The sequence below is a fragment of the Rhopalosiphum padi genome, chromosome 2, assembly GCF_020882245.1.
Source record: "Rhopalosiphum padi isolate XX-2018 chromosome 2, ASM2088224v1, whole genome shotgun sequence".
Lineage (NCBI taxonomy): Eukaryota > Metazoa > Arthropoda > Insecta > Hemiptera > Aphididae > Rhopalosiphum > Rhopalosiphum padi.
The window spans coordinates 9519004-9535130 of NC_083598.1; the positions used below are offsets into that span (position 1 = coordinate 9519004).

At 28.2% G+C, this 16127-nt stretch overlaps 1 protein-coding gene and 1 non-coding gene across 5 annotated transcripts in view; one reads left to right on the top strand and one right to left on the bottom strand.

Annotated features, from left to right (window-relative positions):
* Positions 1-16127, top strand: part of LOC132919240 (serine-rich adhesin for platelets) — a 244618-nt gene that overhangs the window by 117630 nt on the left and 110861 nt on the right. For all 4 annotated transcript variants that reach the window (XM_060980639.1, XM_060980643.1, XM_060980640.1 and 1 more), the window contains exon 4: positions 12261-12428. In XM_060980639.1, coding sequence (XP_060836622.1) covers positions 12261-12428 — 168 coding nt within the window. The remainder of the gene's footprint in view (positions 1-12260; positions 12429-16127) is intronic.
* On the bottom strand, positions 6556-6628 carry Trnak-cuu (transfer RNA lysine (anticodon CUU)). Its single transcript has one exon. It is a non-coding gene; the product is annotated as a tRNA-Lys (tRNA).

The following is a 16127-nucleotide window of genomic DNA, read 5'->3' on the forward strand; positions in this document are numbered from 1 at the left end:
CAGAAGTTTGTATGTCACTCCTTAAATGGCGTAAAAAATGTAAGTAGGTATTTAAAAATATTATTTTTAAGTATACTTAAAAATTCTAATAAAAATTTAAATAACTTCATTGTTGAAGGGAAAATGGTGGAGATTATGCATGGTGAATTACCGACTGTACTGTTAACAATAAAATATTTAAAAAATATTTATACATTAACATTTATTTTAAACGGACACGTTACCATGCAGCTATATAGTAGGTTATACGTATACTACTCAATTGCCTATAATACGTTTTTACACAACAAACTTTTAATTCCCAAAAGACAAGCTAAAATGTGATGTTGTTGGGTGGAATGAGAGAGGGACACGAGTGTTTCAAAAGGCTCATCTTAGACGAATCCGCACGTATACATATATCAATTATTTCTAATGGTTAGCCGACAAACAAAAGCTAACGGTTTCTACTGTAGACATAAAGATTTACTTTTCAAACTTAATATCATTACTTATAGATGGGGTGAGTTTCTGGCGAGACACCGCAACGCGTATAACGTAAAAATAATAATTATTATTCCCGTCGTCGCGTCGTCTAGTCACAGCGCGGGATGATACACGCAGCAAATAATAATAAACTTGTATAATATGGTATTATTGTTATTATTATATAGATTCGTTTTTCACGTAAAACCTTGTAAATCCCTCGTGGGTCGTCGCACGTGTCGAAAACAAGAATAACGCACATCATACATATATATATATACTATATGTATAATACACACGTGCACTGCAACACGGAATGACTTTAAACGGGTTTAGTTTGCTCGATGTGTACGTCACTTACATATAGTGTATGTTTACGTAAGTGTACATACTTTAAGCACGTGGCACACGTCTCTTCGTCTCTCCAAACAACAACCTGCCAACAAGGAAAATGGAAAAGAAAAAGAAAAAGTTGGACTGCAGAATCTCGAGACATATAATAGAGTATCCTCCACCCAAAGGAACGTCTGAGTTTTCGAATCGGTCGAATAAACTTTGACGAAATGCTGCAGAGTTTCTGGACTGCTCTACTATTGTTTCCACCGTCTACATTGTCACTGTTATTATCGTTAAGTTATTATTTATTTTTGAATTCACTCTGGTACGACAAAATCACGCGCAAGCGAATTTTAGCGGAAATCCGATTCTCCACCGCTAACACCACCTCACGTGCAATTTGCATAATAATAATCACAATAAAAATAAACAATGACAAGCATAATAAGTTATTATATTTGTGGTTAAAAAGTTATTATTTAACTTAGAAAACGACGACTGTGACATCATGTTTTATTGATAAACGCGGTCTCCAAGAAGGGTATTTGTGTTGATTTAACTATAACTAAATTTTATACTGCCATTTCAGTTTCTGTTTAAGAGCACGCGACTAATAATAATAATAATAATCATAACTATAATAATAAAAAGGGTAAATAACAATTCGTATACCGAACAAGACATTTACTGAGTTTTTTTTTACCGAATTGGAGGAATAGCATACGATGGAAGAAGAAAACGCTGCAGGTAAACCCCTCGGGTGTGTTTGCAAAGTTTTTTTTTTTACTTTAAAACAGAATAAATCTGAGGATTTTACAAAACAGGGATTTTCCGAGATTATTTCGCTATAATACATAGGTATACAATATATGTGTATATAAATGGCCCAGTCGCGTATATATAAGGTTGTGATCAGGGGTAGACTAGGGGAGGAAGAGTGGGGTCATGTTGATGTCCAGGATTTTCAGAAGATCCTTTTGCAGCGCATAGTAGTCGTTGTCGTCATCGTCGTCGTTGTCGTCGTCGGGTATTAAAACGCAAAGTAGTCGACGAAAACCGGAGATTTGCCGGTGATAAGTTACCCCGTAAATTATCATTTACCTCGGATGCGCAGTATACTTACTCGCGCATACCTACGTTAATATCATTGCACTACTACGCGGGCGCTGTTGAACCTTTGATCCGATTTAGGTGAAATTTTATTTCGAAAAGTCGTAGGGATGACAATAAATTTTACGGTTTTTACTGCGAGGACGACGAGGGCGGTGGCAGCGGCGGTGACTATCCACATTTAGGTCGGTAAATCCGATACAAATAGCCACATAAACGTCATTTATTATACGGGTTACGTCTACTGCAATATAATAATAAAAAAAAAATAACCATATAGAATATAATATACTTTATATGTTACACGTATAGGATCATATCAGCATTAAGCCTGTATTGACGGTAAAAGCTTTTTTTGTTTTTAGTTTTCATCGAAAATAAAATAATTAACCATTAGCGCTGGACTCGAGTTTAACGTGTATAGTAATATTTTTGGTGCGTAGACTATACCTTGGTTAAGTTGGTAATGACTTGAATTTTTTTTTCCCATGCTCAAAACTTTGCACGTTTTCAAAGTCTAAAAGTAAACAACCCGTGAACGTTTAAAACAGTGTATGCGCATGCAGAAAAGCGGCTGGCCGTGAACATAATGTCTTTTCTCTTTTGTTTTTAAAACCTTATTAGTGAATATATACTATATATATATGTGTGTGTGTGTATGTGTGTGTGTGTGTTTATGCAACCGAGCAGTTGGAAATACTCGGCGAAAATTGTAATTAATTACTCAACCATCTCCAACGTCGCGGTACTATGCATACGATCATCGTCGTATAATATAATGTAAATATATAATTATTATATGGGCGTGTGTTTAATACGCTGTACGTACATAATATGATAGTATAATGCGTACGCGCGCGATGTATGTGTGTGCGTATGTGTGTATGCACATACCGCTCAAACTTTGCCGACTAATGGCGTTTGGACGTACAACACTATTATGTAATAATATAATATAACGACCCCGTGTCCATCAAATACAATATTATCATACATAATACCATAATATACCTACACACACTGCACCGTATACGGGTATAGGTATAGGACGCGTATACACGGTGAAACAAACGCGCAATTAAAAAATAAATGCGTACTATAATACACGTCGTTATGTGGCTCGTAATAAAAAATCGGTTGTTATTTTTAATATCATACGACTGTAAAATGTCACGATATAATAGAGCTTGATAATACTATGCATATACACGTCGAATTCCACAACGAAAAATATTATAAAAACTATAAAAATCGCTTAACGCGACAAATCATATGGTTGCATTTACCGATAGGTTGTGAGAAACGATGATATAAATCATCATTATACGAAATTCAGCTGCAAGACTATATACTAATGAACTAATGATTTAGTGCAAATAATATTAAAATTAATTGATAACCTAAAAAATGATTTCGATTGTATAAGTAGGAAAACAACGGGGTGTATATTATATGTCGAGTGTAGTTCGACATTGTGGATGTCACTATAAAGTATTTGTTAAATTGTATTTTAATGTTTAATCATCGCATACGAAAAAGGAGCGATGACGGTCTGTCAGCCTACATTACTAAGTATATTTCATTATAATATATTTATATGCCATTACAGTAATTCTTTTTACTATTAATAATTCTATTATTCATTTGAATTAATTTTCGACAAAAGTATTACTTTTGATTTATTATTAATATTTAATCACCATAATAGTATAAATGTATACTATCATAATTCATAATGCATTAATGTTATTAACTTTTGAGTTAATATCCACTTACCGTAGGTATAACCATGTAAATAAGTTCTTGGTATAAATATGTAATATCATAAAATGTATATAAATATTTTGAAGATGTCATTGCTTAGATAAAATATAATAATTTAAATACGTAGTACAATTTAAAATTTCCCTCGAATATTTTTGAATTACATCATAAGTATGACAAAATATTTTCTTTCCCCTAATGATTAAGAAAAAAATTGGACAACTATTTACTTTCGACCCCCAAAGATCAAATGTATACAGGAAAAAATATTTATGTTCAAAATCTTATTATTTTCACCGTCCAAAAGATGATAACAGACACGAAAAACACATTTTATTGTAAAATTAATACATTAATCACTCTACTCAGAATAAAAAAATACAATTAACACAGTACCGTCAGTACCTATAATATTGCATGCGAGTAAGACGCTTATTATATATATTATATATATATATATATATATATATCCATCCTTTGCACACGCACATGTACAAATACGCGATTTAGGTAGTATAATAATAATAATAATATCGACTACGCGAATTTTGTTTAGTTTAACTGATAATCGAAAGAAGAGGAAGCCATAAATGTCGTGATTTATGTTACGAAATTTAACACTCCGCCAAAACACGGCGTTTCGTCGAAAATATATATACAAATCTTCCCATTGCCTCTCTGCGCAAACATAACATAATATAGATGTATTATGTACTATATTCTACTATATAGGTACCTGTATAAATACAATAATATAATGTATGTGTGTGTTTGTGTGTGTATATACACATAAACGCATTATATCCTTTGCACGAGATTCAATACGCCTGCTGCAGTGTATATAATAATATTATATAATATAATGTATATATAAGCCAATAAATTTCGATTTGATGTTGTAATATTGTTATGATTATTATTACTATTATTATACGCGCGCCAGTACCACCGATAGTGAATTCAAAATCCATTCATCAATCAGAGACATCCCGATACGCTGTATATACCCGTAAAATATAATTCAATACATTTTATAACAATATAGGTATGTTAATCGTTCTATTAATCGAAACCGTAGTTTATGTGCAGATACACACTGATACACTGCACTGAACTTAATACATATATTACATAGACCACTATAATAGATTAATAGCACCGTAATAAGATATGTATAATGATTATCGTCGATGAAATCGTTAGATGTTATATAATAGATTGTATTAATATATTGTTTAAATAAATTATCATATTTTTATCTGTTGAGGACTATGTATATTGTATAGTGATAGTTATCAAGATACTATTATTAGTTATAAGTAAAATAAAAATATTATTATTTATTATTTTATATATACCTATATAACAATTATTTATTTTAGATTTTAACTTTGTGAAAAAAAATTGAAAATAATATCTATTGGTTAATAAGTTTATAACCTGTAATGCATTACTATGTCCTCATAAATAGTATAACGAGTGAACGATCATTTTCTCTTAGAAGTACAACTTGGTTACATATTTCAACATTACAACTCGATTTACAAACTTGTCAATTTTAACTTTTAAGTACTAACAAATTTAATATATTACTATTTATTATGCAATATTAATGCTGGATAAGAAAATATTAACAAAATTAAAGAAATATAGTATATATATACATATATAAATAATACAACAATTAATATAAAACAATAAAACCTATGTGGAAAATGTATAAATATTAATTCTTAATTTGTAACTGTATATATAGTATAGCGATTAGTGAATTTGTTTAACATGTAAGTTATATGATGTAACTCTGTAAGCATAAAAATATTATTATTTGGTAATTCAAAATAATCCCGTGCCCAAGCTTAAAATATGGTGGGATACCTATATAGTCCCCTCCGCTCCCCAAAAGCTTAAACCTAGTTTCTCCACTGATTACTATCGCATATTTGTTATACGAACAACTTATTACAACGAGTCTGCGGCGCATGTGCTTGATATAGCAGTGCAGACAGTATGACGTCGTCGATTCTTTAATTTATGGATATTTTGCAAATAACATTACTAATTAGAAAATACCTATGAAATTAATTAAACTACAAATATGAGTTGCATTAATAAAAACACATGATAAATTTTTATTTGCCAAAGACAATAGTTTTCTCGTGGTGCTTCGTAGCCGAAAAATGGTTTGTCACGTCCAATCCGTCCAAGTATAAAAATAAATTAATGTAGTGGATAAGTAAATATATATCAGTCTGTGCTCATACAGACAGCGTGGCGGTTATAGGAAAGGCTCCAGTATGTGTGTATATACTTATGTATACTATGCATATTGCATATAGACTAACCGATGAAAAAAAAAACAATCTTTTTTCCAATCGTCTTTATCACCCGAATGCACACACACTATTATTATTTTACACTACAGCGACCCCTTCCCCGGCAATAATAATCATATATGGTATTATGTTTTAAGCTTCCCACCACCACATAGAATGCATGACACGAAATGAATGCTTTTCGCAGAAAACCCGATCACGACTGATCAAAAAGGATATATTATTATTATTATTATTTTATTAAGCTGAACGTAAAAAATATATAATATAAAAGTAGCGTATACGCCCGTGTACCGATTCCCTTTCTTATAGAGTACCAGAGCGTAAATGTGATTTCGTCCGAAGACGACGACGACGACGACGTTATAATTATTATTTTCTAAAGGGATGTTTTTTTTCTAGTATAAAAGCGTATCCGTTTAAATCCGTCTTATCGATCTTTCTCGGCCATAGCAGATGAACAAATGTTTGAATAGTGAAAGTTTTACGAGATATAACCTGAATGTGAAAGAAATTTCGTAAAAAAATAACAAAAAAATAATGTCGCCCAACGTGGGGCTCGAACCCACGACCCCGAGATTAAGAGTCTCGTGCTCTACCGACTGAGCTAGCCGGGCAGTTGATAAAAGTGAGTGGACTAATATTACTTAATACACCAACTGAGTATTGTTGAATTTTATTTATTTATAAATTTAATAATTCAATAAATATTGTGTTTAATCTAAGTAAGCTATTGACTATAATACTTTATACTTACACTTACTATATATTTACTATTTGATCCTATCTTACAATAATACTTACTTTATAAGAACGATTTAAAAACAATAATATACAATATACCTATTTATTGATACCCGATACCGTAATAATAAATATAAGTTAATCATAATCAAACAGAAACCAAAAACTCGTTATTTTTTCAATTAACTAAATCTACAATTAATATTTCAGGAGTAGGTATTATCGTACAACTTGCAAGTTATTTTTAATAAATTCCATTTTAGATACCAACTCTTAATTTACTTAAAAGATGATATTTTAATTAGCAGTTTATCCTAAACTCTAAAGTCTTGCGTATATAAATATTTTTAACCTTTTTAGATACCTTTATATTCATAAAATATGTAATTTAATTTATATTTAACTCTACAATTTACTGTATCTTTATGTACCTTTATTTTAATTAAATTGATATTATTATAATTTATAATTAATAAAAATATAAATATTCAATTCTTACCTGTTATTATTATTATTGTTTTATAGTAAAATTATAAGAATTATGACACGTAAAAAATATATCTGGAAACAGTCAAAACATTGGAAACAAACGTCTTACCTATTCCAATGAAATTAATGTAGGTAATATCATGGAAGACAAAGTGTTTTAATCAGAATATTGTCAAATTATGTAATCTCTTTTCTATAATTCAACCTAGGTAAGTACTGCAATATTTAAAATGAAAAAAAAAGTTTCCAAATGATGAATAATAATATAATAAAATATACTTTTAGGTATTTATGATAGTACAATATAACATATTAATTATACAGTTTATACTATTGTATTACCAGCACCCGCGCCCGTATTATAATACTTATAAATATAAGTTCCTGTGTTTCGTGATAAATTATACATACACTGATGTGCTTTTATAAACACATACAGTAATATAGTTGGACATGGTACTTTTGGTGGTGAGATGTGGTCACAAATTGTTTTTGAGAGAGTGATAGAGTGGTGGAGAAGAATAAAGTGAGTGAGAACATTCGTGTGTGCGTGTGTGTGTGTGTGTGTGTGTGTGTGGCGCCGAGCTGTGTTTTTTTCGCGGTGCCCCGGCGGAAGCAGTGAACAATATTTTAAAACAGTCAGAAATGTCTTGGCCAAAAGTTGTTCTGGACAATAAAACCAATGATATATGGACATTTTTTACGGTAAGATAATAATAATAATAAATAATAACAAATAAGTAAGTACACAATATGCATTATAATATAACAGAAAAATGATAGGGTGGCGTCGTGGCCGTTTGAATAGGTAGTCCTACTAGTCCTCATCTTTGGCTACCTATAGTGTATACCTACTGTATAGTTTATCAATATTAAATTTTTGAACACATAATGCTCATTATTATTAACAGAAATGACAGGAATAGAACATTAACAACTAGAATCGGATGATTCAGATGAATGGGACGGGTGTGAACGTCAATGTATATGTTTAGCCGTATAGAATAAAATATAACTAGGTGACTTGTATGGATAGGTATGTAGGTATGTTCATATTAGTAGATTAACGTGTGCCAAAATGATGTCGTTGGTAGGCGACGTATTTTGTTTAATGCTATTTTGACGAGAAATCATTTGTTAATTGTTTTGTTTTAAATAATTGTAATAAAACCTATAATGATGACACAAAAATAAATAAATAAAATAAAATAAAAACTATTTTAGTTTTATTAATAAATTATAAAGTAAGTTTCGATTATATATTTATTAATTTATTAATCGAAAATATTCGAACACCAACAATTATCATCATTAATTTTATATTTTTTATTAGTTATTAGTTAATTACAACAGTCAATAATAGGTACTAATAAGGAAAAAAGACTAAAACGTGAAATACTAAAAAACATATTCATTATAGAATTTATATGCTTCAATATTAATTATTATGTCATTTAAAACTATTAAATATAATATATACTTAAATATACAATATACTACAACAAAAACAACAATATATGATGATTTAATCTAATACAATTAGGTATTTTAGTTTTTATAAGTAGTAAATATTGAATTTTATATTACGTATATTCCATAAAAAGTTAAATTTCAATGCAATTAAAACAAAATATCAAAAATGTAATAATATATAATATAGTATACTTCTTATTAATTGCAGGCAGTTTATTTTAAAATTTAAAACGGTAAAAATTCTAATTTTACGTAATTATTCAAAAGAAAATATTTTTTTTCAATTTGTATATTCTCATATAATAAAACAAATTATATATGAAAAAAAACTTAAAATTACAAATATTGGCATACAAAAAAATTATAAATATGTATGAAATAAATTTATATATAACGGTAATAAGATTGTCTTAAAATAACTAAAATGGAAAATATGCAAATCGCACAACTTAGGTAGGTACTAGTTTCAAGCCTTTAAGTTACAGTACTAAGTATATGCATGTAGTTGTTTTACTTAATAGTTTGTATAGCTCACAATAAACTTTTATTTTTGAAAATAATTATTTCCACCGATAAGGATTTTCTTTATTACAAAAATGTAATCACATAGTTATTTTTTAATTTAATTATTTAACAAATTTTTAAAAGAAAATATTTTATAATATTTACACAATTAAATTATAAAATAGCTTTTATTAATATACACAAACTTAGTAATCAGATATTTTTGAATATTAAATCACCTATTTTAAAATTACTTATTTCAATAATTTTAACTGTATAAGTGTATAACTTAACATTTTATGAATTTATGATCTCATAATTTTTTTAATGTATTTTAGTAAGTGAACACATGAAAATGTATTCACTTGTGTTAGTTGTATATTATAATTACAGAATTTTTATAATATTATAAAAATAAACATTATTCGTGAAAATTACGGTTTAATGACTATTTTAATTTTTCTTTCTATTAACTATATTTTACTGACTTTTAAATACAAATTTGATCACAATTATTTTTGAAGCATGAAAATATTCGGGATGGTATAAAATGTGAACATTTAAAAAAACAATATTTAATAATATATAATATATTATATGTACATTGTACAGTTTTTTTTTGTGCTAGCATAATAATAATTTTAATAACATTGCATGTAGTTACGTTTTCCATGGTTATAATTGATTCATTATTCATCGAAACTTATTGATTATTGGCGAATGATTCTAATCTAATGTACAATATATAGTGTTAGTGACCATTTTATTAATACATTTTAAAAACAAACACAGTTAAAAATAAAACAGCACATAACTTATTTTAATAAAGAATCACGTAGTAAATCATATAATACCTATTCAAATATCGCACGGTAATTCATTCGTCCCTCATTGCTTCAGGGATTTAGCCATACAAAACATTTCTGTAAATACACCGTAATATTATTATTTTTTATTATTTCACAAAAATCCATTTATTCTGCCCATTTCTATGACATTTTTTTTTTGTTTTTTTTTTCCTTCACATTTCTAATAATATATCGCAAGATATCACATTGCCAGATTTCCTTTGCACCCCTCTCCGAAAACTATATTGCCCATTTTGGCACCAGGCTCGGGCTTTTCCATTCCCTCGCCCACTGTTGTGTTATTACCGTTATTATTACACGTGTGAACCCGACAGCCGAAATGGGTGACAGAAAGTTACTTGGCTTTTTATATTATTCACGTCGACACGCAAAGTAATTCCATCAAAACTGCACATGAAATTGCTTACGTTTTGGAAACCGAATTCCAGTCTCTCGCCCGTGCAGTATAGCAACCTTCCCGAACAACGTGTAACGTCCATCCGACACGAAAAAATAGTATATATAATGTAGTTTTCCGATTAATGGAAAAAAAAAGAAAAGTGAATTTGTATTCCAAGCAATATAATACATAGATAGATATGCAGATGCCGAATGATCAGCATCCCTTTGTAGACAACTCGGTCGGATATTTTCGACTGTCAGCAATTTCACGGTATAGGTTTTGTCGTCTTCTGGATATGAATATGCATAGCTAGTAAAGCCTAAATATATATATATGCGTTTATTTATATACATATGTGAGTATATTCTATGTATAGGTATCTATAGTAGATACATAAACTATAATGTTATTTAGTATACACTATTGTTTGCGCGAGTGGGGACACAATATATGCGTGTGAATGGAAATTTCATATAATATGAAAAACAAGATAAGAATAGCATGTCTCAACTCTTCACGCGAAGTTCCCGACAGTGTTATTCATATATATACGTGCATGTAGGGTTATTTGTATATATATTATATTATATTATTTATTATTATTATTATTATTATTATTATACATTTTACATACTGGTACGCCTTCAATGCCAATAACCCGACTGCACAAGATTTATGAGCACTTTAATGTAAAGCACTGAATCGCCGGAATTCATAAAGGTACCTACATAATTCTGCAATAAAAACGTTTGTTATTAAATAATGCGATGCTAAAATATGTCGATTGTTATTATTTTACTATTATTATTATTATTATTTTGCGAAGACTGTGGCATGTAAAAAAAATACACCACTGACGGTGGTTCCACGGATAAAGTCACAGTTTCTGAAATTCCATCGAATCATAAACTCACTCGTGGCGCAATGATTTCGGTCGGAAGACAATAGTGTCTCCTGAGAGACTTGGCAAAATATCAAAACCAAACGTACTTGGGATTACTGTCTAAATGAAATGTTTTCACCACGACAAATGTTTGTAAATGTTACACATACACATATACACTCGCACCCACAATTCCACAACATATTATAATGACAACATATGTTGTTGGTTTTTTTTTTAAATTTAAATATTAATTTCAGATATTTATAAATAGAATAGGTTTACTCATTTTTACGTCACAGCCACATTTTTCATATGTATATTTATTTACGTGTGTGTTTTATGTAGACACAGTACAATAATATTTTATAAGAATAAATTTATAAGAAGAACGTCTGCAGATTATTCTACAACATTTACATTTAACACACGTCATTATAGAAACTTCTTTGTATTCAAAGTCAAGACATTAGTACTACAAATACAATATTATAAATCTAACTATCTCGATCCTCCAATTATAAACTTCAATATGTTGGGAAATATATGCACAACAATCTTATTGATACCCAATCTCACTAAGTATGCACGACCCTAAACTTCGAATATCAACTCAAAGTTTGATGGTCTGCGTCTGCATATAATAGTTTAAAACAATTTACAATTATTATTATAACTATAATAATTAAGATTTGTACAATCGTTAAAATTATTATCATAGAAAACAATATTTTTAAAGTGATTCCACATACTTACAGCAGTGCGTAAACGTAAAAACATGGGTAATAACTAATAAGTGCACTAATACTGTTTTATCAACTCCTAGTATATATAAAATATATTTCAATAATAAAAGGAATATTATACTTGGGTAGTTTTCATTTAATTTTTTCTTATTTTTACAGGTGATGGCCAAAGTACAGATTCGCCAGGTTTCGAGCTTTTCGATTCAGATAACGGCCACGATCTCACGCTATCGCCACAAACTTTTACTGCTAATACCACAGCTGAGTCTTTTCTAGTCAACGACAACTCAAACAGCATAGGCATACCTGTCAATGAGTCTGATACAGGTAATATTAATATTTTATCGTCATAGCAAATATTTTAACCATTTAAAAATTAAATATTAACAAATAACTTTTTACTCCCTAGAGAGATTTATAAAAACGTATAATTATATTATAAGTAGAAATGTTTACTTTGTGACTGTGAATTATGTCGGTACTCTTATATTATAAATTATTCCATTTGTCAAGTCAGATATTAGATATACCTATATGTATAGTAGAAAATAGAATTTAAAAGAAAAACTCAACGAGTGATAACAAACAACAAAAATTGTATTACAGTTTTTTTGTTATTTTATATTTTTGTTCTGTAAATAAATAGCAACAGTAGACAAATAACCTATTGTTGCCCAAAGGTATTTACAGCGTTTCTGGTTTTGTAAATATAATACGCAATAGGTACCTGTTTTAATCTTGGTAACTCTAAACAATCATATTAAAATAATACTCAAACATTTAGTAAAGTTATAACTTAAGCTGATAAAGTTAAAACTAGCAACAAGTATTTACACTTTACAATAAAAAAAATCAAGAAATTTAATAATATGATGTTAGGACTACGAGGTATCGTTTATAATGTTATTAATTTTATAAAATTTATTGAAAAATAAAACTCAAGTTATAAGAATTACGATATTAATATTTATTGGTTTTATATATTACAATAAATGAATAACGGAATTACGTTAAAACACTTTTTTTATATAGTTAAATTAATATAGGTAGTAATCTATATAACCTAAGATGATATTTTATTCATACTTTTTTGAATTATGAACATGAAATTTTCATGGATAATTCTAAAATGTTTATTTTTTTATTACCATTATTATTTTATACATAATATGATTGAAATTCATACTTCATTTTTCATTTTTAGAGTACCTATAAACAATTTATATAATGCCTATATTTTCATCAACTTAATATAAATTTTGTGACATTATCAGTATTTGGAAATTACGAGTTTTTTTATGACTTCTGGGGATACTTTGATATATGTTTTTTTTATTTCGAACTGTATACCTCTCCAGTGCACCCGGTGCGTTTGATTACGAGTAAATTCTACACCACTTTTCCCTTCTCTCTCACACACATACACGCACAATAAATACGTATAGCTCGAAAACAACTGCCGGGGGAACGATAAATAAATTTGGGGAAAGTTTTGGTTTTGGCGCCCAACAACCTTGCCCCCCTCCTTAACGCACCTCCCACGAATCCTTAGCCCATGCGTAATTTAATAGTTTCCATCCCACCCTAGCTGGTGACGGCGGCAGCGGTGATTTAGCCCCACTCTGGGTTGTAGGACAAAAACTCATAATTCACGATATTGCCAAATGTATGTGCATGTATACTGAAACCCTCTTAAACACACCCCTTTTACAGAAATAGGTGACCTGTGACGCCAGAATTTCTAAACAGAAAGATTGTATAAAGAGAAAAATTATTTAAGATACATGTTACAAGACAAAAAACTCTAAAATTTAACCAACTGTTAACATTGATATCTGATAATAAGATTATAAATCGTAAAAAATTGTTTTAGATCTGAAATAAATCATTTAGATAAGTCACTTAATACAAAATGAATTAATTTAATAAGTATTCACTTATAATTTTTAAGAATAATAAATTAGGTATGCACATAATGTATACCCACTTTAATAAGTATCTAAAAATAAAGTTATAGGTTAAAAACCTATTAAACTGATATATTAGTATAATTTATACTAATTTATACTAGTTATCATTTAAAACAATAAAAGTCCAATACAATTTTTAAAATTGAATTTATCAAAAATATACTTAGGTATTCAATATTCAAGATTCATAATTTCCCACTTTTAAACAAATTATTATTTCAGTTTTCTCCTACACAGCAATTTGAATTTTTAGTTAACAATTTATATATACGCTAGAGAGGCATAATCCATTAAAATGGTACTTTGATACATTTATCTATTTAACGTTTTTATTTTATATTATCTATTTCAAATTATATATAAATATATAATTATTAATTTGTTAGTTTCCAAACTTGCTTCGTGGAACGTTATATATTTTATGTTTACCTATTTTCTATTAGATTATCATATTTTTATTACGCAATCGTCATTACTTGAAAACAAGATCAGTTATCACACATGTTTAGATTATAACAAATATTACACATTAAAAACTAAGTTAATGACGGACATATTCTAAAAATACATTTCAAATAAAAATAAAAGTGATAATTATGTTTGGTTTAATTCTATTACAACAAAAAAATAAAAAATGTTGTTATTTTTTATTTATAAATCTGAGTCGCAATATATATATATTTATTTTGTACTATACTTCTGATATTATATTCTATAATATTATCAGGTTTTAGTAATCCCTTACAGTCAACAGTTTATTGGATACTACAAGCTACTACATAAAAAAAGCAGTTGACATATTGGTTAAAGTGTGTGATTTTTAATAAACACTAATATACAAGGAGTAGTGAATCCATAGTAGACAGAAAAACTATTTCAAATCCCCCCTCCAAAAAAAAACCTTTTAACATTTTGATGCGCGTGTACGTGTGTACGTGTGTGTGTGTGTGTGTAATTTTAAACTGTCGGCATTTGTTTATTTGGCTGTCGAAGTAGTTGATGAAAACAGTTGAAATTTAAAACGAAAGCGACATATTTGATTCTTCGGACTTCCTGCGATCCAATAAGAAACACGTAACAAAAACAAATAAAAGTGTAGGTTTGTAAAACAACTTTTATGATTTGAAAAAATAAATCACATCCGTTTCAAAAACATTTATTCAGTTATCATTTTATGTATATTTATATACATCAACGTTTTCAAATAAACAATATGTTTTATTCATAATCAATATATTTAATACTAATATAATTCTAATTGACATTCGATTTTTTGACGTTAAAACATTAAAATTATTCATCGAAATATTTTTGAGAAGGTTATAATAATATTGAAATATTAAAATGGTTAATAATATTATTATTTTAATCGTATCTATGGATACAAAAGTTACTTTATTAATCGTTTATTCAAAAATAACCTATTATAAATAATATACCAACTAAAAATTTATCATGTCCATGCGTAAACATATAATTTAATAATCAATAGCATTGTTTTCATAAACAATTGTTTTTATATAATTATTGATTTTTTACTAAAATATCTTTCTATTATAAATATTTATTCTGTTTATAATAAAAATTACCTGTTTCGTTTATATTGCCTATAGATTTAGATGGTATTAAATATTGTGAAAGAATTATGATTGTTTCCATCTTATTTAGTATATATTACATGAAATATAAATTCTATAGTTATTTGTCTCATGAGTAATAAATAAGTATCAATTGAAAAATATACCTTAATTTTATCAAATTATCATATTATTATGTATCTATAGTTAAATTAATTGTTAGTGTAATAATATCGCAACATGTGAACGTTTTTGAAATGTTGTGACAAAGTACTTAGCGTATAATTGCACTAAAAAAATAAATAAAAATACTCAAAAAAAGTCACTTAAAGTAGCATTAATTAACGTCGACAATGTAGACGTATACAAAAATTTAATTTTAAACTTGGATGGAAAAAAATAAGAAAATTAAATAATAAGATAGAATAAAAAACAGAATGCTCTCCAGCACAACATCGCGGTAGTAGTGGGATCTATAT